Below are 21,728 nucleotides of genomic sequence, written 5' to 3'. Positions count from 1 at the left end.
CACCTGAGGGAGCACTATGAGCTCAAGTTAAATGTAAAGCCAGTTCCTGTCTGTCCTGCAGGGAGTCTTTTCCCACTGTTCCCCAGTCTGAAGTATTCTATATTGCCCTGTACATTAACTCTGTGTGTGGTAGCCCATGCCATTAATCCAATTACTAAACCAGGCATGTCAACTGGAGAAGCCAGAGCAACACAACGTAACTCTGATTCATGGTGACCTCGTCAGAGCTACGCCAACACCTAGCATTCCTTTTTAGAAATGGATGGTCCACCACTTTGTTCCAGATTGAAATATCTTAACTATTGAATAAATTGCTATGAAACGTATAGACATCCGTGTCTCCCAGAGGATGAATCCTAATGAATGAATCCGAATCCTAATTTATCCTGTAACTTTGGTGATCCCTAACTTTACATCTAGCCCCGTAACTGTAACTATACTTCCATATTCCTGACTGTACTTTCCCTTTATTGCTAATTATTATCATCATACTAAACATCAGCATGCCAGTGTTGTCAGTGTAAGCATGTTAGCATGCTGCCATTAGCACATAGTATATAGTTATAGCCTCACAGAGCCGCTATATTGGCTGTAGGTATCTGCACTACGCTTGCCAAAAGAGCTCCTTTTGCTCAGACTGTTTGTGTGCTAACCTATCAAAGAATCCATTTACAGCCAGGTATGAGTAGCCACATTCAAAGGTGCAAAGATAAGAGTGTCTGAAAGCAGATACAAAAGAGAAGAGATAAAATTCAACTCTATTCTCCGGTAACACTGGGCTTTAAAATTCTTGCTTTGTGTTTTTTTTTTCCAAGAAATGTTGTAAACCAAAACTTCAAAACAGTCATTTTACACTCATGTACAATACATCTAATTGAGGGTTGCTGTATTTATCCTAAAACTTTTCAGCAAGTCAAACTTTCATCCTAATACCACAGCAAAGTAACTTTCTATTTTGTAAACACATTTCTGTGGCTTTTACAGTACCAACACAAACCGATGGTACAAATTTTACTGAACCAACTTGATGTTTTCCCATTTTGGTAATTGTCAGGTGTTAAACATTCCCACGCCTTACTATCACTGCCATATTTTATGAATGATGTTGTTGGTGAAACATTTTAAAGTGGTATTAGATTCCATGAGAACCACTAGAGAGATTTACATTAAAGATCCAGTGTGTAAGATTTAGTTTACACAATATGCCAGAAATGCAACATAATATTCATAAGTATGTTTTCATTACTGTATAATCAGCTGAAAATAAGCATTGCTGTCTTTGTTGCTTTAGTATGAGCCTTATTATATCGACAGAGGGATCATGTTTCTATGCTGACAGTCATAAATGTTTGAAATGGTGAGCTGTATTCGCCATAGCTGTGGCTGTATTCAGTTGGTTGCAATCTACAACTTCACCACTAGTTGCCACTAAATCCTTTTAAAGCTGAAGACCCTGAACTGACAATCTGCAGTGTTCCACGTGAACATTTCATCAGTTTTTGTGTCAAGGTGGTGGTATTACTTACAGTAAGGCAGCTGACAGACATTCTTGTACTATAACTCAGACAGGACTACTGCTGGACTGTGCCTGGGCGAGGCAACAATATGGCCTCCTTCTGCTTTTCATCTGTGCAACAATACTTTTTGATGAACAGATGTGAATCTCAACACAGTGGGGAAAAAGTATGACTGCTGACCTAAAAACAAGACACTCCATTCATCTCGACGGGAGCTTCGAGCTTGCAAGTAAACAGACGGAAGTACAGCCAAGCTTACACCTGGCCTCACTTTACTAGCCTAACACAACACACACACACACCTTTGGTTCTTGGCCACCATTAATAAAGCCAATATTGGTTTGGTAAAACTTTAGTCATAAAAATGGATGAAGTTTTATCTGTAATTACAGAAGTTAACTAGAAGAGAAATAAACATGACACAGCAGTGGAAATAAAATGTTCTGTTCTTCTTAATGGATAAAAGCTCTCTATCGCAACACTGGCTATTTTCAGCACATGGAATTTACTTTAATATACAAACAAGTCTGCTAACCATCCACATTGGAGCTGAAAACAGATACAGTCAGCTTCAAACCAGCCAGGACCTGGGCAGGGCCGAGTCTTCTGAGGGCCAGACAACAATCTCTATCCAGACCCACAGAGACCCAGACGTAGACCGTTTTATAAACACATTTCTAAAGACATGTAGGCGCACTCCCTGGACAACTAGTGATCCAATTCCTGTCATATATTTGCTCTGAGCTCAACCCAATTGAACAAGGAGGTATTGTTAGGAAGCCATAACTTTAGACACCCAATCCAGCCTCGCGGGTGAAGCCTGCAGCTGACACTTTTAATATTAGACATTACTTCAATCCCTTCAGTGAGAATTTCCTAGACGCAGCACAGCCACGATATGTTTTTACTTATGCTCCCGGTCGACAGGTTTGTTCCTTTTCTTTCCCCCACTGTGAACATGTTTTCTCATGCTGCCATCTCCTAATAAAGCAGCCTGGGTCTCAGGCAGGGATGGAATAAAGATAGCCTGAGCCTGTTTTGCTCCACGGAGGTCTTCTACGTGGGGGCTTCCAGTCCCAGCTCCAGTCTGGGGCCTTTGTGTTGGCACCTTGCCGGCTGTGGGGCTTCACTCAGCTGATGATAGCATAGCCTCCAGTCAGACCTGGGTGAGGGCCAAGCTGTAAGAGGGTCCAGATGGTAGGACAGACCCCTGGCCTGCTCAGATGCACTACCTTGTTTAACAAAGGCGATTTCGACTGGACCTGTTACTTTTCTGGCAGATTCAAAGTATTTACCCTTTTAATTTGGGTAACTGCAGCTCCATGTTAGATGTAATTTACACCTTGGTAAGTGTGCCTTTAGCTGGAACTTGAGAAAATATATGGAGGGAGGCTTTGCACTGGGCCGGAGGGAGGGAGATCTAATTAGGAGGCTGCTGGGGCCAATCAGCTTGTTGTGTAATCGACTGGCTGACATGTGTGTCAAGTGTGTGTGTGAGGGAGATAATTGGCAGGGAACAAACAGGGAAACCAGTAAACAAGTCAAAAAGAAGCATAGATAGATAGATAGATAGATAGATAGATAGATAGATAGATAGATAGATAGATAGATAGATAGATAGATAGATAGATAGATAGATAGATAGATAGAGAGAAAGAAAGAAGAGGGAGACAGAAAAAGCAAAGATAAGTGTGCTAGTGAATAAATACCAGCTGCTGTGTGGGTTTTACTTCACTCGTAAAATTTAAAGATAACTCTCTCTAAAAAAGCTACACGTCTAACCTGTTATTTCAGTCTGCAGCAAACAATGGAGGTCATAAACATGAAATTGAAACATGACATGCAAAGAGTAAATCTGGTGTGAGCTGTAACCATTTCTGTGTAGAACTGGGCCCCTTATCAAGAAGGTCAATGATAAGCCTTTGACATACCAGCCCAGTTTCTCTGCATGCACGTTAAAGACAAGAGCGTCAGTGTTGCAAGAGCTTTTTTTGTCAATATTGCGTTTAAAGAAGTGGCTGATTATTCACTCATAGCCAGTGTCCTCTATTCCACTTTTTTAATTATCTGGCAGTTAGGATATTCAGTACTGCTGTGGTCAAATTGAAAAAGAAACAGTTCCACCCATAATTAAGGGCTTGTGTCAAAAAGAGAGCCAAGTGCTAAGTGGTGGTAATTTCCATGCGAGGATCTTACATGAAAAGAAAAAGGCCAACACCATATGATGAACATGACCATGGGGGCAATAACACCCTAGGAAAATTTTCATTGGGCAATTCTGCTTGACAGGATAGTTATTAGTAGCCATTTACTGTGTTATTTTTCAGTCTGTGTGTACAATAGTGTAAAGCCTCTCTGTCTGCAAAGTTTACTGGCTCTAATATACATAATGTATGTCAGTGTGCTTTGTGTGCCACTTCACGACTTCACAAACTTGCGAAGATTAAAATTGTTGTTGCTGAATGAAAGCAGATTACATGTATTTTAAAATGTGCGTACAACAATGAAGTTTTTTTTTACTTACGTTTTATGCAGCGATTGGTTCCTGGTGCAACAGCCCAGCCCGAGCAGCACTGCTGACCTCCACAGACATTAGGCCTGAAAGGGAAGACGTATACAGACACCAGAGTGAAATTAGACACTCACGGTATTCAAGCATACATCAATACAGAGCGCCTCATAATCCATAGAGAAATAACACGCAGGGTGGATGGCCTCAAACTTTTGCATGATAAACTGATGTGTTATAGTTTCAGATCACTCTGATGTGTCTGGCCTATTGATATGAACCCCTTAGAGATTACGTTATAATTGCACTTTATTCGATAAAAAATTTCAGGGCAAGTCACGAAACTTTATCTGGATATAGACCCGCAACTCCCTTTTTCTGCTATGCGAGAGACTGAAAACAAAAACAGAATTATCTGAACCTTGAAAGGATTATGTGAGACACATGGGACATAAAAAGCACCCTGCATCTTCTATAAATCACTGAGCAAATGAGAGATGACAAGTTTTAAACAGTTATAACCGGATTCTTTGCGCTCTTTAATCCTCACTTGCAGCGCAGGCCAATTTTTGAAGCGAGATAGATGAAAAGGCACCAGACCACAAGAGCAACTTCAGGGCAATAGTCAGTGTGCTGGCATGGATCTGTGCCCCATCATCTTTTCACAAGATATTACAGTAAGTGGATGTCTGACTCATGGTGATTTGAGAAGATAACAGGAATTGACTCACTGACCTCAGTCGGATTGCACTCATTAGATACATCGAGGCGTCACGGGGATAACATGCAGTTGTTTGGGCCCTCTGGCAGGCTTAGCTTTGTCATAAATCAAACACATCAGGCCAGCCCCGAGCCAAAGACATCAGTCATCACATTCAAATTCCATCAAGGGATATATGTATGTAATGGAGAACTTCATACAACATAATTAGGATCATGCCCCAGGTTAGAATATAGATAACACCATGTTCACACCTAGTTATATTTTTATTTAAACCCCAACATGAGGCAGTGGAGTATTATTTCACCAGTGAGCTATCTGGATCAGTCAAAGGTCTGACAGGTGCACAGAAAACAGGAGGGGAGTCATTCTGAGTCAACAACGTAAAGGAGAGTTAAGTGAACCCAGTGCTGCCAGAGCCGCAGGGTACAGTAAAGGAGTAAGCTGAGTGGTAATTCCAAGAGGAAATGTGTCATGAAAACACTTTCCCTAACAAGCAGCGGATGATTCATCTGAAACTAATGAATCAAAGTGTTAAAATCACCGAGCAGACTACTATAAGCTAAGGTTCCCGCAGAGTTACGTAACTCCACCTTTATGCTCCTTTAAAACTCAAAGAACCCCATTCATTCAACTCTGGAATATGTTTTCTTGGCAATGTCAAGCAAGGCATTCGCCCCGTGCTGCAATAAAGCATGTTGGACCTAATACTAGAGGCAACTATTTTCTTTATGCGTTGCTTTAAATAGACAGCACCTCAATTCAAACGTGCATAAGTGCAACAGACTAGTTGACAGATATGTTGACAAATGTTGTTTTTGATGATGAAGGGCATGTTAATTGTGACACATTTATTCCGTGGACAAAGTCAGTAACATACAGATACAGATATACTGTAGGTACCAGACAACATCCCTGTCCATGTGTTACTTTTCAGGGTATTGCACCACAAAGCCATCTTAACAGAACAAGGTGTTCATATCTAGCAGGTAGGTGAGGGGGCAGACTCAGGGCATGAACTGAAATGTACAGTCAATTTGTCCTCTTGGTTTTTAATTTTGTTTTAGGCTTGAGGCAGGTGAGTACACATTATATGCATACCTACAGATGGTGAACCAATTGTCTGAATCCTCCTACTGCCTGTAAAGCATTCCTCATAAATTGACCATATAAATAATCTATTTCCCAAACGCAAGAGGCTCTGTTGTGACACACAAAAGAGATATTTTATTTACATGTCAGTGTCTGCAGCCCAAGGTGAGCCATTCAAATCCCCCCTCTGATTATTATGTAAACACTCTCCCCTCCCTGTTGTGTATATCATGCTTTGTCCCTATGGAACAAACTGGACTGGATGGGTTCATTTAACAAAAAGAAAAGGGCTTTAATATGGAAACAACCAATCCTCCTGTTTGGAGTTTAACAGAGATAAAAAAAAAAATATAGGGATTTACAGCATTGAGCGACCATCTGAGAAACAGGTGTTTCTGATCACTAAACAAAATTGCAAATGTTAACCAGCCAAGGCTCCAGTTGAGCCACTACAATACTTGGCTAGAGGCAACAGCACAAAACTGGGGTACACACATTGAAGTAGTCTGCAGCCACTCCTCTCCTACTACGATTTAAGTATACTGTAATGTGTAGTAATAGGAGGAAATGGTGATAATGCAGCATTGCATTCATCTCAAAACAGTTCAAATGCAGTTCACCCATTCATATACATTTGCTGTTAATTATACGTTTCCACTATCAGCCCAATAATCAGCACCGTGTTTAACCTCAGTTATTATTCCATGGCCTGCCATGACCCTGATGACAAAATACATATATGCATATTACAGTAGGTCAGACTTAGTTGAAGTAGCTCTTTCACCTCCTGGATGACATGTATATCCAACCAGTACCCATATGGAACAACACTTTGTGGCCATTTTCTTTTCTATTTATGTTACATCATCTCTTGGTTTGGTTTACAGGAAAAGGGGTACTGCTGAAGTGAGCCACCACCACTTTACAGTAAACCACATGGACTCATGTACAGTAAAATAGGTCAGAGAAAATTCCTTGGAAAGTACTGCTCATACAGCGGAATGGCTTGATAAAGCAAAACATTTTTTATAGTAGGCTGTAGAGCACATGGCTCTGATTCTTACCCAACAAGTCTCCTTGTGCTGGCAGAGCTGGGCTTGCTGCTCTGCCTGCGGTTCACTTTGGTTCTGTGCTGCTGGGTGGCCGCTTGTCTGGCGGTGCGCAGCGCACCATCCCGCGGCGCAGAGACGAGGTCTTTCCGGGGGGCGCCTGCCGTGGATGTGTGCCTGCCACCCCCTTGAGATGATGTGCCCCTGGGCAGGCGGACCAGAATCCTAGAGCGGCTGGACTCAGGAGATGTTTCACCGGCTGGTCTGGAGGATGCACCGTCCACTGGTCCCCTTGGCGAGTGACCTTGACTCTTCACCCGGGACTGCTGCTGGTCCCAGACCGCCCGGCCTGCCCCTGCACCCTCTTTCCTCCCACCTGCTGTGTCCCTTTGACTGTCACCAATTCGCACCAGTGCAACAGTCAGAAACATTAAAACAGCAAATCCTGCACGGTCCATTTTGAGTATGCAAAGTTTTGAAACTACCGCGTAAAAGTGGAAAGATCGCGTTACAGTTTTATCGAGAGCCACTGAAATATGAGCAAATAAAAAAAAATAAAAACAAATCCGCGACTAGACTACACGAGATCAGCAAGACGGCATCCTCTCCCAAGAGTGAAAAAAGCCTGGATACCTCTTCATAATGCCCAGGTAAGACTTTACGCAGAATGTCTTCAAGTTGTCAAATCAGCACCTAACTTCAGTCCAAAGTGAGAAACTTTACGCTTTTCTCCTTCCAACGCTGCCAAAATGTGATTTTAAGCAACCATTAATCCATCTGTTTCAGTTTATGTTAAACAAGAAAAGAGGCGCAAAGAGAGCAGCGCGCTGGCTCCAGGGCTGCTGAAGCTGGTCTCCTTACTCCAAGTGAGAGAGTTTGAATCGTGCTCCCATGAATATCACCACCTCCTTGGATCTGAAGTCACCGGGAATTTTTGTAGGGATTGCATGCGCTTTGCAAGAAGAAACTCCCCCTTGTCGGCTGTATTGTTGCTTCACTCACGGCACCGCTCGGTCCATGTGCCCACACGCACTTTCTCTGCCAAGTTACATCATGTTACTGTGTGTCTTTTTCTGTTATTCCTTTGAACAAGACTACTGGAATGATCATAAACGCAGCTGCATTCATAGTTACCTTCAGTATGAATTTGAATTGACAGGCTATAATATCATAAGAATTCAGAAACCAGATGTTTTTCTTTAAGACTCTAGAGCACTGATTGCTGGATTGTTTAAGTTAATGCAGTCTATTTTATGATTTGAATTAACTGACTGCAGGCTTATTATTTCTACTTAACCACAGCACAGTGTGAAGCACTCCGAATTCAATTTACAACGCTGCAGTTCAACTTTAATAGATTACAGCACGTAAAAAGGTGCACCCTGGTAATTTGTAGGCTTACAAACATGCCTTGATCATGCAGTAAAAGGTATGAGGAGCTCACAGTTTAAACTCAGTCTGAAATCTTGGAAAACTGGTCCGGTTATGTAACAGATCCCATTCATCTCCCCCTCTCATCCATGCTGCATCATCACTTTCCCTCTCTGTCTGGAAACAACACATTTCTCTTCTCCCATAAGATCTTAAACAACCCAAAGAGAGTTGGCTCCCTCCTCTCATTCAACCCACAAAGATGCACGCCTGTCTCTCTCATGAGTGGTCCCCAAGCCCCATTACCACTCACAAGACTACCATCCAAAATACACAGCAGCGGAGAGGAAGACCAGTAGTCTGCCCATTCATTCTCCTTCCGACCATAGCTAAGATATACAAACCTCTTAAAGGGAGGATTTTTTTTTTTTTTTTACCAGGGAAACTTTTTTTTTTAAAGGTTATTGAATGAACACTTTGAAGAGACAGAGGTGTCCTCATTTTGGATCTCCAAGGAAACGTCATGTCTGTGTGGAGACTTGGGCTGAGCGCCACAGTTGATTACAGCTCATCTTGCAACCCATGAGAAATCTAATTAGAGAAAGAGGCTACATTTGTCTTATGACCGTCCAACAGTCTCACTCCACCCCCAGGCATGTTTCCTGGCTAGTGTCGATGTCGTAGATCATGGCCAGTTTCCCCTGAGCACCCTTGAAGGTGACCCGGGCATGCACAGACAAATGCACGGGTGCTTTTTTGCTGAGTGACCTGTGTGAGTGAGCAGCTGCCCACAGCTCAGCTGTTGCTGTACTATAGCCTCAATCACTTTTTCTGTGTCATGTTATAAGCCTCATGTTATGTATGAGCAAAGCAGTCAGATGACGTTTACCACCACTTTTCACGCTCCAAATATGTTCATTTAAATTATTTATATTTTAACACTACTATTTTTTTTTTGTAAATTTTGCATTTTACCACTTGGAGTGACAGAAAGTGGTCATTTCAATGATCTGCTCATTATTTAACTATACACTATCTGTGTTATACTGAAGGGTGTTTCCGTTCATTTGTTCACCCCCCATTTCTTTAAATTATGCTAGACTACATCTGCAACTTCACAGTGTAAAAGCTTTGTGCAAGGAGGATTTAATGCTGTTGTATTGAACTGCATTCATTTGAGCTAGGTTTACTTAAAGGACCAGTAGGTTTAAAAAAAAAGCCAAAAGGTCCTATCTAGAACCAGTGTTTGTTTGTTGGCTCGACGTTACTGTAGAAAAATGACGGTTCACAGTAGTCCAAGACGACCTCCAAATATGAAAGTCTCACTGTGAGGTGACACAAATATACATTTTCAAGTGATTATACACTAATGAAAACAGTAATGTATATTATATTCCATTTCTGCCACATTCTGTAAATAGAGGCACCTAAATCTTACACATTGGACCTTTAATGAACTGGCAACAAAGTATATTTCCACCATTACTTTCAGTGACTTCACTGCTTATCCATTACCTTTAGCTGGGCAGACTAGTTCAAATGTTTATCCATCACTTTTAGCTAACCTTTATTGATCCAATTATGTTTAGTTCATAACTTTTAGTTTACTACTTTTCCATTGTTGATAGTTATTTCATGTGTTTATTAATTACCTTTAGCTGGCTGACTATTTCAAGTGTTCATTACTTTTAGCTAACTTATCTGTTTCTACCACTGATCCCATTACGTTTAGCGGTTTAAACTATTTATCCATTACATTTAACTAACCATTTCAACTGTTAATCTGTAATTAAGTTATCTATTTTTAACAGCTAACTACTTAAGTACATATCCATTACCAAGCAAGCTGCTACTTGTGAGCTCATGAATAGTACTTTTTTGTATAATTAAGCTATTTTTTACCTTATCCATTACTAACTTAACTATTTTTAATTATTCATTGAATACTTCTACTAATTACTAATTTTACTGTTCAGTTAGTTTTCACAAGCTCAAACACAACACACAGTGTTCAGGTATTACAGCTGATTTACTACGTGGGTATACTGTTAATCAATTAGTTGAGCTGTTCAGCAATCTTTCACATAACCCTTCTAACTGCAGAAGTACATCCCAGGGCACCTAAGTACCCCTGGTTGGGGATCACTGAAGATCTGTGGGCCAGCTATCCATGTTATGAAAGTGGGCTTTAATGTGGCCCAATTTGATACAATTTGCAGCATCTGGAGGAACTCTAGAATAAATACCAGGAGGATGTCTCTGGCTATGACCGACGCTTCTACACAAAGAGTCCTTTGAAAACTCTGGCATGACAACCAAGCCACTCCTATCATCTTTCAAACGCAGAGCAGAAATATAACTGCACTACACTGCACAGTTTCTTACAAACGGTCTTGGTAACAATAACAATAACCAAGTCTTGTAATTACACTGATGCAAACAATGTGTGTACTTGAGCATTTTTGACAAAGAGAAGCTCAAGGTGGATTTGGTTCGTCCTCAAACTACTTAGAATTTTTAATTGCTTCATTTCGTAGATAGTTTTCAGTGTAGGAGGCAAATATTTTGAAGGTACTGAACGCACCTTTGATGACTTCTAATGAGTTCTATCAACTGAAACAAATTCTTCATGTTTACCTTTCAGCACGTACATCCCAAGAGAGACACATTTGCATCCATTTAGTCAAAAGTAACTGCCTCGTCACCACTGAGCGAGCGAAGGGTCAGAGTTCAAGTGTACCCATTAGAAACCCAAACAGTATCATTACACCGGGAATGTAGGGCTCTCATTATAAGCAAGTATCAACAGTGTATCCTTAGGCTCGCCTGCAGAATTTTAAGTGATCCATGTGAATCGTTCTCTGTGATGACTTTCAATGGCGAGCACCAACAAGGAACGTCAATCTCTTCGTAAGCTACCTTTTTGGTATTTGTATCAAAGCCCTCAGCTCTCTTTCCTCTTTGCCCGGCAGGAACATAATACTGACATTGTTCAGATTGGGCAACAGTAAAGACCTGAAGGGAAACCGTGGAAAAGGGAGGTTCGTTCGGCGGTGAATCACTTCATAGACGCTGAAATAATGTGCTTTATTAATGTAGCTTTTTTTTTTTGGTTCATTGAACATGACAGCTTTTCCTTGGAAGGAATATTACAGAAGACCTCCATCGTGCTTCATAACAGGTCGAACAGTGTACATAAAACAGGCATTCACAAGAGGAAACAGTCGAAGATAGAGCAGGATAAATGTAATGTACTTAGGCCAAGGACTACAGGGTCTTTCCCAGCTTGTATGAATGAGGTGCTGTCAGCTGGGTAATAGAAGTAGGTCGCACGGGCGTTATTTAAGATCGGCACTTCCATTTCACCTTTCGTGATATTCATACTTTTATTATACATATGGGTGTTGCAAGTGATGCCTTGAAAAAAAACTGACAATTGTATGAGTGTGCGTAAAGCAGTACTGTACATACATGCAAGCCTTGTACTGCTTTGTTATACCTTACTGGAAACAAAGGGAAAATATATCAACTTCATCTAGACTTTCAAACAGTGGAGCGATCCAGAAACATGTTAAAGTTAGACAGACTTCAGCACTATTGGCTGCGTTTCTGATGCATGTCATAGCACTGGCAATACACCCACCCTGCATTACTTCATGACTGAATGATCGGCTCATTCATTTATGGGTGTGAGTTGTTAACTTAACAAAGGGTTTAAGCTGCCTGGGATGTCAGTGCTAAAAGAAATAGGCAAGAAAACTATAACAAAGATTAGATTAAGTACTTCCCTTTTACAAATTACCCTTTTGCCCCCTGTGAAAAGCTTTTCTAGAGGACAAGCGTTTTTGGCTTTGATACAGAAATCATTATACAACATACTGTATATTACAGCACAGTCTCTTATATGGATGGACTCAAAGCAGTAGAATAACCAACCGGGTGCCAACAGGATCAAATAAAGCTGAGCCACATGTTGAAGAAACACAAAAAAGACTAAATTCATCTTCCTATATTTTATGTTTTGTTGATTTACTGCATGAGTCAGTGATATTATCACTATGTTTCAGTGAGATTTAAGACAAAGTCGAAATGTGTTATGAGCAGAAGCTTCCTTATCTTGCTCCTGATGTTTAGGGTTAGTCTGCTGAACTCCTGCAGAGCTGGTGTCCTGAATAACTCTGCTCCCTGAATATTTGAGTGGGCGCTGGTTCCTGAGATAGATTTTTTTTAAAGATAGACAGAGAGGCAGATCCTGCCCTCCTGCTTCCATTTAGGGGCTAAATATGCAAAACAGCTCTCTCATTGGTTAGATCGCATTAGGGACGGTGAGCTGACAGAAGCATCTCTGCTATTTGAAATATGAAACAGGAAGCTTCGTAAAAACAAGAAATCACATCACGACTGTCCATTTCTCGCCCTAATTTAACTAAAAGTGACATTAATTGAACCAAGGGAGTTGGTTTAGACACAAACACGGAAAAAGGAAGATTCCTGTGGATTTATTACAATTTATAGTTCTAATTTATCACATTAAAATTGTTTTATCGTTGGCCTTGGTGGGCTTTTGAAATACGCACTGGCTAATGTTTTCAACTCTGGTCAGTTAGAAAATCTACTGCTCTATAAATGTTTCCTAAATTCTCAACTTCAGCCTTGAATTTTGTGGTGTAGTCCTTCTGTCTCTTGAAGTTTGATTTAAAAGTGTCTCCCTTGAACAATACATAGAATGATGTCACGCTACTGCATGATGATAAATGTCACTGGCGCAGATACAAAGGGTGGATCATGCTGGCAGCCAATTAAGTCAAATAAGAACTTGCCATAAGTTTCCAGACAACATACATTTCCCAAAGACGTGAGGCCTTCTAGTCGTTATCCAGATGTAGCCTAAAACATTCAAAATCACATGAAATCAATCATAGCATAAATCAATACTGGCAGTAATGTCTAAATAAGTGTGGGATGGAGATTGTGCCCTCTCGACATGCATTCTTGTCATTTCTGAGTGTTTAGTCTTTGTGTTTTCTTTGGCTCTTAGAAGAATTGACAAAAGAAAAAGCAGAGGGAGGGGTTAATGTGTGCGATAGATCATCCTGGCCTTTCACTAGGAGCTTTTTTGCTCCTTCTCCCCACTTTTCTCTCCCCTCCCTTTCAATTTTCCTGGCCCCTCACCCTCGATTCAGCATGCTTCTCTAGCTGTTGGCTCCGGCCCCGTGGGTTCTCCTCCTTTTTGGTCCTCCTGGCTGTGACCTGGCCACATGGCCCGCTGGACCGACTCAGCTGTTATTTGTCCTCAAGGGGTGATAGATGGCCTCACGCCTTTGCCGCTTTGGTCCCTCGTTCACGTTGTTTCACGGTGTCTCCACCAACCGACCATGGAAAATCAAGGTCAAACATTTTCCACATTAGCAGCTTTACCAGGAGGATAGAAATGGATATCTGCTCCAATTACCCTACACCCCTACCCCTCCCACCACGGGAGAGAGAAATGCTCCACAGACTTATCTGACAAAAGTACTAACTGATGGCTCTATTCAACACAGTTTCATAACATAACAACATGAATGATGCAGAGGCAATATTAGATAGGATATTTTAGAAATTGGGGCAGAGGTGAGACAGGCACCTCTGAGTTGATGCCAACTGTCTGGCACCAAACTGCCAGTGACTTTCCGGTAGTTAACCATCTAAATCCAGTATGAGCAATTTTCAGACATACAAGTGGTGTAGTAAAGAGCGAAGGGATTTACTGAAGCCTCTCCGGTCATATTGTAAAACAAATTCCCACTTTTTTTTTTACCAAGTTGACAGGCTTCATTGGATCTATTTCCTGTTTTTATATCTAATTTTAAGTGTCATGCATATCTCATAAAAGTGGTTTTATTTTTGAACCAGGGCCTGTAAAAAAAATACTGTTCACACTTAAACAGAAAACATTATATTCTGCTCACTTAACTGCCTAACTGCGTCCAGGCAACCACTCCTTTTTTCTACACATTTTCAACCATCAACAAAACAGCCTGTAACGCTGATCATGTAGAAAGTAAAGCTCAAATGCCTTGTAATCCAAGTGTATTTGCTGTCTGCCATAATTCACCGCTGGAAGTTTTGAATGTTGAATGCTTGTCTAGACTTACAAAATTACACGTGGTTTTCCAGAACAAACTGTTGTGGCACAGAAACTGTTATTGTCTGACACTGAACAACACTTTTTGTTTTACCCCTAAGCTGCCCACTCAACAGTCTGACCACAAGTAAAGATTTACCAAATGTGTCAGATGTTTTGATATTAGACTGCAGCCTGTTGAGTAATGCAGGTTAAGGTCTGTTTACCTTTTTCTGCTGGGAATGTATGATGCATAAACCACATTTGGTGGTTGACTCACTGATGACACGTGCCTTCTAGCCGCACAACACGACAGCACATAAATTTGGTATGGTGCCGTAGTTTGGGCCAAACTAATTGCTAGCTTTCAAGCAGTGCTCTTCTTACCATGTGTAGTGTTTGTTGCTGTTGGTCCCACTGGACGTGCCTCATGCTTGGTTAGCTGCGAGCAGAGAATCATGTGCTTTCTCTTCAGCAACAGTTAGGGGAATGAAAAATCTTCTTCACTGCCCCCAATTAACAGTGAAGGTCGAGCGCCAGAAAGTTATGATGCGATTTAACCCCCCACATGAGGTCAATTTGGCCTGAATAGCTTTCTATTAAGCATGATAAATTTGTTATTTTTCAATCCATTAAACCTTTTCCCCATAGTCCATTTAGTCAGAATAAACTACTGGCCTGCTGCAGACTAAATTCTGTTTACTGCAAGCACGCTTCAAGGAAAAAGTGGACGACACGACAATTAGCAGAGATGACTTCAAAGTGTTTTTTGCCACAGGCTTTCGCTAATTATCAGTCACCAGTCTTGGGTGGGGATCCCTCCAGTGCGAGGGTCAATAGGGTAACATCAACACCAGCATATAACAAAGACTAAACTTCAGTCCAGCTGGTACAGCAGCCATCAATGAAACCCTGTTATGACCATGGGATCCAAGGGACAGAGCTGAGGGGAAGAATAGACATGTGAGGATCAGGGAGGAAGCCTTCCTGACTGCACTGACCTGTCTGCAAGAGCCCCCCAGGCGGATAGACACCAAGGCCTCCGACAGATGTTTGGGAAAACTGCCTCATTCATCATGGCACTTTTGTGGAATCTCTTTGAACTGCTTTTTTACTTTGTGTTGAACTTGTCTTATCCAGCTCCACAGAAGTTCAATGAAATAGAGGCACAGGCAGATGTAGACAGATACATAGATAGACAGATAAGTGGATTATTCAAAATTTCCATGTCTGTTAAGTAAGCCTTAGTTCCTGGATGTCTTCCGTTACTGCCCAGATTGTAAATCACACCCCTGAGGGAGCTGTTGGGCTGGACGTGTTATTGTGCAACACTGTCTACAAGCCCACACCACACTCAGCTTTGTCCAGTGTTCACATAAACATACACACACACACACACACATACACACAAACATAAATTGGCATGTTCACAATGGAGCGTGAAGTCATGGCATGGTTGCAGGATCTCAGTCAGCCCATGTGGAACAGCCTTTTCCTCCCACTCTCCCACCATGCTGCAGCAGTGAGGTTTAAATCACCCGAGGCAAAAGTGACAAAATGACAAAAACTATAAACAAAAAACAGTTGCAGAGACAGTAAAATGACTCTCCCTACAGTTTGCAAAATTAATTTCCACAGAAAAATAAAACACAGAGAAGAACCACTAGAATTTATTCTGTGGACTGTCTTTTGTTAACATTCCAGTTCACTGTAATGTAAAAGTGTTTATATGACTCTACCCGAGCCTGCCGGTACAGCTGAGTTTTATACTTCTCTGTAGGGAGCAGGAAGAGAGGCCCCGTGTGTCCAGAGCCCCATCTCCTGAGCAGCACTAAGCACTCAGCAGGCTTCAAGGGCAAATGTTCATTAGGGAGCCAAGTTTTAATAAGCCCGCAGACAGACATGCTGCTAAACAGCCTCAAGTGCCAGAAGAGGTGAGTTTACTTATTCTGCTGATCCTCGTGACTTCACATGGCATCATGAGCAATGCATCTACATAGATGACCCAATGGCCACCTACTACACATCGTTTTCCACCAGGGAGTTAAGTATGTGAAATCTATTAAAGAGAGAGAGATGTGATTAAATAATTGAACAAAAAGTATATTACAACATTTATTTATCTAGTTGACTGAACATACTCTATGTAGTATGTGCTTCACACTAACACAGCTGTGTAAAGTGTAGCTACAGTCTAGGTTAGAGCTAAATGCCTTGCCCAAGGGCACCTATAAGAGAGTGAAAGGTATTTCACTAAAATTATTTTCACAGCAGGTCTTGGGATATAAACTTCTCTTTGCCATCAGGCACTTATTTTCTCATCAGCAGTGGACATATTCAGATCTGGTACTTAGGTAAAAGTGTCAATATAATAGTAATAATAGTGTAAAAAGTTAATAATAATCATAAATTCTCCATCACCAATAAAAGTCTTGCATTTAAGACTTGACCAGCAACAGAACAGTGAGTGTAAATTAGTTAAACTGCAAGCAGCATTAATACTCTAGCCGGGCTAAAGGGAGTAAGGCTAATTTTAATTGCCTTGGGTTTTTTTAATCTGTAACAATGCATCATATTTTTTAAACTCATAGGCCTTATATGTTAAAACTGAAACAAGGAGTGTTCATTTTGGGGAGTATGCTATGCTTTGTGTCACTCTTATCTCTGTCTAGTAAATATAAGGCTACAGCTTTAACTTAGCTAAACTAACCAGTTTAATTTCCGCAAAAAATAAAACAGTTTTTGGCATCCATCTTCTTATGTAAGTTGAAATAAAGCAAATAAACATACTTCCCAAAATGCTGAACAGTTCCTTTTATCTGAAATGTAACTAGTAGCTATAGCTGTCAGATAAATGTAGAGTTCAAAGTATAATATCTCCTTCCTAAATAAGTGTGGTTCTTGAGTGAACTGTTACATTCCACAACTGTTTCTCATATGTATTCAAACTGAACTGCAACTGTATCATATCTATCAACAAATTACAAGAGCAGCTTTTTTTATTTAAACAAATTATACTCTATAATCCAAAGATAAGGACAGGGTCTCCGCAGCAGGGATTGGTTTGTTTTCTATGACAAATGTGAAGCTGCAAGAGATCGGTAATATATAATATAACGAAACATGCAAACACGAGAGCATATCATGGTTGTACTTTATCACTCTGTCATTATGGAGTGAATTTAGTATGATAAGTGATCCAGTGTTGTTTCTGTAATCTCAAAGTCCTCCCCGTGCCGAATGAGTACGCAGCTTCCTTTCTAATGGCACAGTCCAGACCAGTGTTTATCCAAGGAAGAGGTAAATTACTAAATGAATAAAAACAGTATGGCAGCTAAGTAGAAAACTATATGATGACAGACATCACAATTATCAAGAGCTGTTAACAAAACGATAAGGCCATCAAATTGTCCTTCAACTGTTTCTACTTAACTACACTGGCCCCCGAAGATAAGATAACCTAGTGGAATCAATCACTGGGGCTTGTATATTAAGACTTGCATGACAGACCTTGATATAAGTCTATTCTGCAAGGAATGTTTAGATAGATTTCAGAGCAAATTGTGGCTTAAAATGTTGCACATTTTGTTCTGAAACATTTTTTTTTGTTGGAAATTATCTAAGGCTGCAGGGGATTTCATAATGGGCAATCGGAGAATGGAATGGGTGTAGTTGATATTCATAAACAACCCAGTCTCTGTTTGTTGTTTGTAGATTGATCCAAAATATTTTAAGCCTCCCCCCCTGAAAATAAACAGATTCTGCGGCTTTTTTAACAAAACAACAAAGACAGATGCAGTCAGTGAGATTATCCACAAAAAGGGCTGTCTAATATTAGAGGCTGTGATGGTCGAATTCCTGTTAGTCCTACTACTGTTTCCCACCACCTTACTGTTTTCATCTCACCAGTTGATAGTGTGTGATGAGAAGTTTGGTAATCATTGGCCGTGATTGCTCGCAGAGGGCCCAACCATCTGTCCACCATTTAGCATAAAGAATGATTCCATGTTTGCAGTGAGGAGTCGGATCTACTTATTAGATCACTGCGTCATCCCTTACGATGATGGATAGTGTCTCTTTTATTGGTGAATTGATCAAAAAAATTTACTCAGTGTGTGTCTGAGGGCCAAGCCACATCTGGATAAAACCTGGGGGATGTTAATCACAAACCTAAACAGAAAATAGCTCAATCTCCTTGTCACAAACACCCAGGAACTCCTTTTAGTTGGATAACAGCTTTTATTATGTAATTTTCATTCTTAGCAAACAGACAGAAAATGGAAGTTTTTCATATTTATGTGGTAATAAAAACAAGGCGACAAAAGCTAAGTGTTACATACAGTTTTTACTTGAAGTTCATTTCCTTGCAAAACCTCCTTGGACAAGTTGTTCTGGGCAAATTCCTTGTTGATGTAATGTTTGCTTTGCCACAGAAATCCTGCTATTGCATTCTCTAATGACTGCAACAAGATCACAGATTATTTCAGTGGATGGAAAATATCTCAACTGCAGTCCATGGACAATGTTGGATAACAGACAGAATTTGTATGTCCGTGTGGAGCAGTTGGCCCCTTATGCAAAGGCCTACAAGCATTGAAATGAAGAAAAAGTTGGGTCATCCATCAGGTCTATGAAATATGTTGGGTAATTGGAAGGGCTAATGCTGGGAAAGAAACAAAAGAGGGAGGGGGATCTGTGCTACATCTTAACAGCCAATCTGACTGATTATGATGACAGTGTGATGGCAGAAGATACAATGAATATGGAGTGTTTTTCTTTGTTTCACAGGGCTTCACAGCCTGGATAGTGTCACCGGCGAGACTTCTTTCCTGTTCTTCAGGTTTATCCAAATGAAGCAAACAAATCAAAGGCATGTCAGCATGTCTCTCCTTTTTCTGTCAGCCCAGAGCAGGAATATGTATTTTCTTTGACTGACCTCATGCAGGAATTTCACAGCAACAAGCCCTTTCCCTTTTGGATCGGAGAGTGTGTTCTGCTGAAAACTGAAAAACATAAATGCATTCTTTGTTTTTTTAGCACCGCATGACTCTTATCATTGGGTAATTGCTCACAAAGACCATACATAACCTCCCGGGCTTATAGCGTAAAGCACAAATGACTCTATTTCTTTGAAATTACTTAAAGAGAATGAGTCATGTATCTCGTCATGTAAACAAATCTATGAAGTCATGGGTTCAGAAAATGAAATGAAGCAAAAGGTCTTTAAACCCACATGCTTTAAATGTATAGTTAAAAATACAGATTTGTTTACATGTTTCTCACTGATATTCTTGGTGTAGCAGTGTGGTGACCCATGATAGGGGTTCCTCTGCGCAGCCTCGTTTCAACCAGTCACCATAAAAAGAAAAATATACAGGCAGATCCTCGAATAGTTCACACCCAGAGCAAAGCAAACACTCTCTGCCATGTCCGTGGCCTCTCTCATGTCCTCACTTGTTTCTGGCCTTTAATGTCCTCCCCAGAGTGTCCTGGATGGTATCCTCATCATCCCGTTGGGTGGCTGACACCCTTAAACAGGAAGGGACTCCTGCCATGACCCACAATGTTAACACAGAAAGCAGAGAGGAGCCTGGATGGGTTACATCATATCCTGTTCAGGCTATTTTGCATCTGGAACATGATAACTTTATGAGAATTGGGATCTGCAGAAGAAAAGATTATTGGAAAAAGTCATGTTTTGTAGGTTATTTCTCCTGATTACATACACTGAATCCAACTCTTACATGCAGCAATGACGATCCAGAGGAGTCATGTGAATCTGGTATTCATGAGAACATAGCTGAAATGAAATCAGGCTAAAAAACACGCAGTCTCTTTATCAAAGTCTTTAGGCGGCAGCCTGCCATTATCTAAACTGAGAGTAGGGCACGTTTTGGAAGCAGCTGATAGGATGCAGTCGATCTTTCTGTCAATCTGAACAGAGCCTCACCCTGTTCCCCTCTCTCACCGAGGTGGTCCCTTCTGTGCTGACCATCTCTTGGCAGCGAACAGGAACACTCTTTCCTCAATCAGCAGTTTCCAGCAGGTGTGGTGGAAGTTTTGAGTACATTTAACAGCATGTAGTGTGACATGTAGTGCAAGCCTAGATACACTGGCATCTCTGAGTCAAGCAAAATGTGTGCAAATGAACAATCATACTACCATCCTGTCTTTGATGCTGCTGTCAAACTGTTTTCCTCTCGAGATTTGACTATACAACACGGGGGTGAAGGTGATATGTGTCTCTGCACTGTAAACACATTGTAAGCAGGCCGTTGCTGATCTGTACACAAAAAGAAATGGCACATGTGCAAGCCAGATGTGGCTACTATTGTTGTGGTTGCACAGTTGTGGTCAGTGGAATTCATTCAAAACCTCATTCTCTAAATGGAGAAAGTATGAATGAATGAAGTCCCCTCTGAGTTGACAAACTTAATGATAACTTTTAGCTCAAACGATGACTAAAAGCTGTAGAACTTCCACATTGTTTTGATGTAGTCCAAACCGCAGACCAACACGGTGGTTCATTCACAAATACTGAGCCTTAGGTATTGTGGTTTGGGGCTGTGGGATACTTCAGGTCCAGCTACTTTATGAGGTTCAGGCACAGCAGGAAGGTAACTTTGAAATATCAGGATTGTTAAGACAGCATTGTGTTCTTGCCACACTATGTAACTTTGTGTTGTGGGTACAATCACCCATGAGAACTACAGCACTGAGTCAAACAGCACCAATTATTTGACTGATTTTGACGAAACCGGATCATATTTTATGCCGAAAATAGTTTCTGGGTTCCCTTCTGATGTCCTCCGGCTGCTGTGCGTGAACTCTCTGTGATTTACAGAGTTTCATTATGGACAATAAGTTTGTTAGCTGGCTGGACTGTGAGCTCAGAACACTGTGGGAGTGGGAGTGTTTGTACTACGGACATTTTGGACCACCAAGAAGAGGAGGTTTCCAGGACTGGGGTGCGGGTGAATGCTGACGGGGAGTGGATCCGGTGTTGTTCGCTCAGCAGTCTCTCTGGACATAATGGCAGAGACAAAAAGACTAAAGGTGACGTTAATGAAAGAAGCTAAGAAGAGAAAATGAAAGAGTGCCTGGGGACTCACTCATGAAATAAAAGTCTGAAAGACAGACGCCGAGCTGGGCTTCTTGCTGTTGCACTAGTAAGTAATATTAGCTTTCTGATATGTCTTGTGTTGTTGCCCTGCTTGATGTTTGGCTGTTAGCAAAGTTGTTTACTCGCTGGTTTTCGATCATAAGTAATGTAATCCTAACAAATACACGTAAACAGCTGTCCATAATTATGGCAGTGGCACTCTGAAACTGGGGGAGCTAAATAGCAAAAACACCCATTTCT

At 41.0% G+C, this 21,728-nt stretch overlaps 1 protein-coding gene across 1 annotated transcript in view; it reads right to left on the bottom strand.

The window, feature by feature from the left end:
• The window catches only part of LOC104921405 (latent-transforming growth factor beta-binding protein 2), an 80,985-nt gene extending 73,201 nt beyond the window's left edge, over positions 1-7,784 (bottom strand). Inside the window, exons 1-2 of the mRNA XM_019273079.2 lie at positions 6,904-7,784; positions 4,042-4,115 (exon numbers count right to left, since the gene is read on the bottom strand). Coding sequence (XP_019128624.2) covers positions 4,042-4,115; positions 6,904-7,346 — 517 coding nt within the window. The 5' untranslated portion in view covers positions 7,347-7,784. The remainder of the gene's footprint in view (positions 1-4,041; positions 4,116-6,903) is intronic.
• Between the last annotated feature and the right edge of the window lie 13,944 nt (positions 7,785-21,728).

The sequence above is a fragment of the Larimichthys crocea genome, chromosome XXIV (assembly GCF_000972845.2).
Source record: "Larimichthys crocea isolate SSNF chromosome XXIV, L_crocea_2.0, whole genome shotgun sequence".
NCBI classification, from domain to species: Eukaryota; Metazoa; Chordata; class Actinopteri; family Sciaenidae; genus Larimichthys; species Larimichthys crocea.
This window is presented reverse-complemented; position numbering and strand designations above follow the sequence as displayed.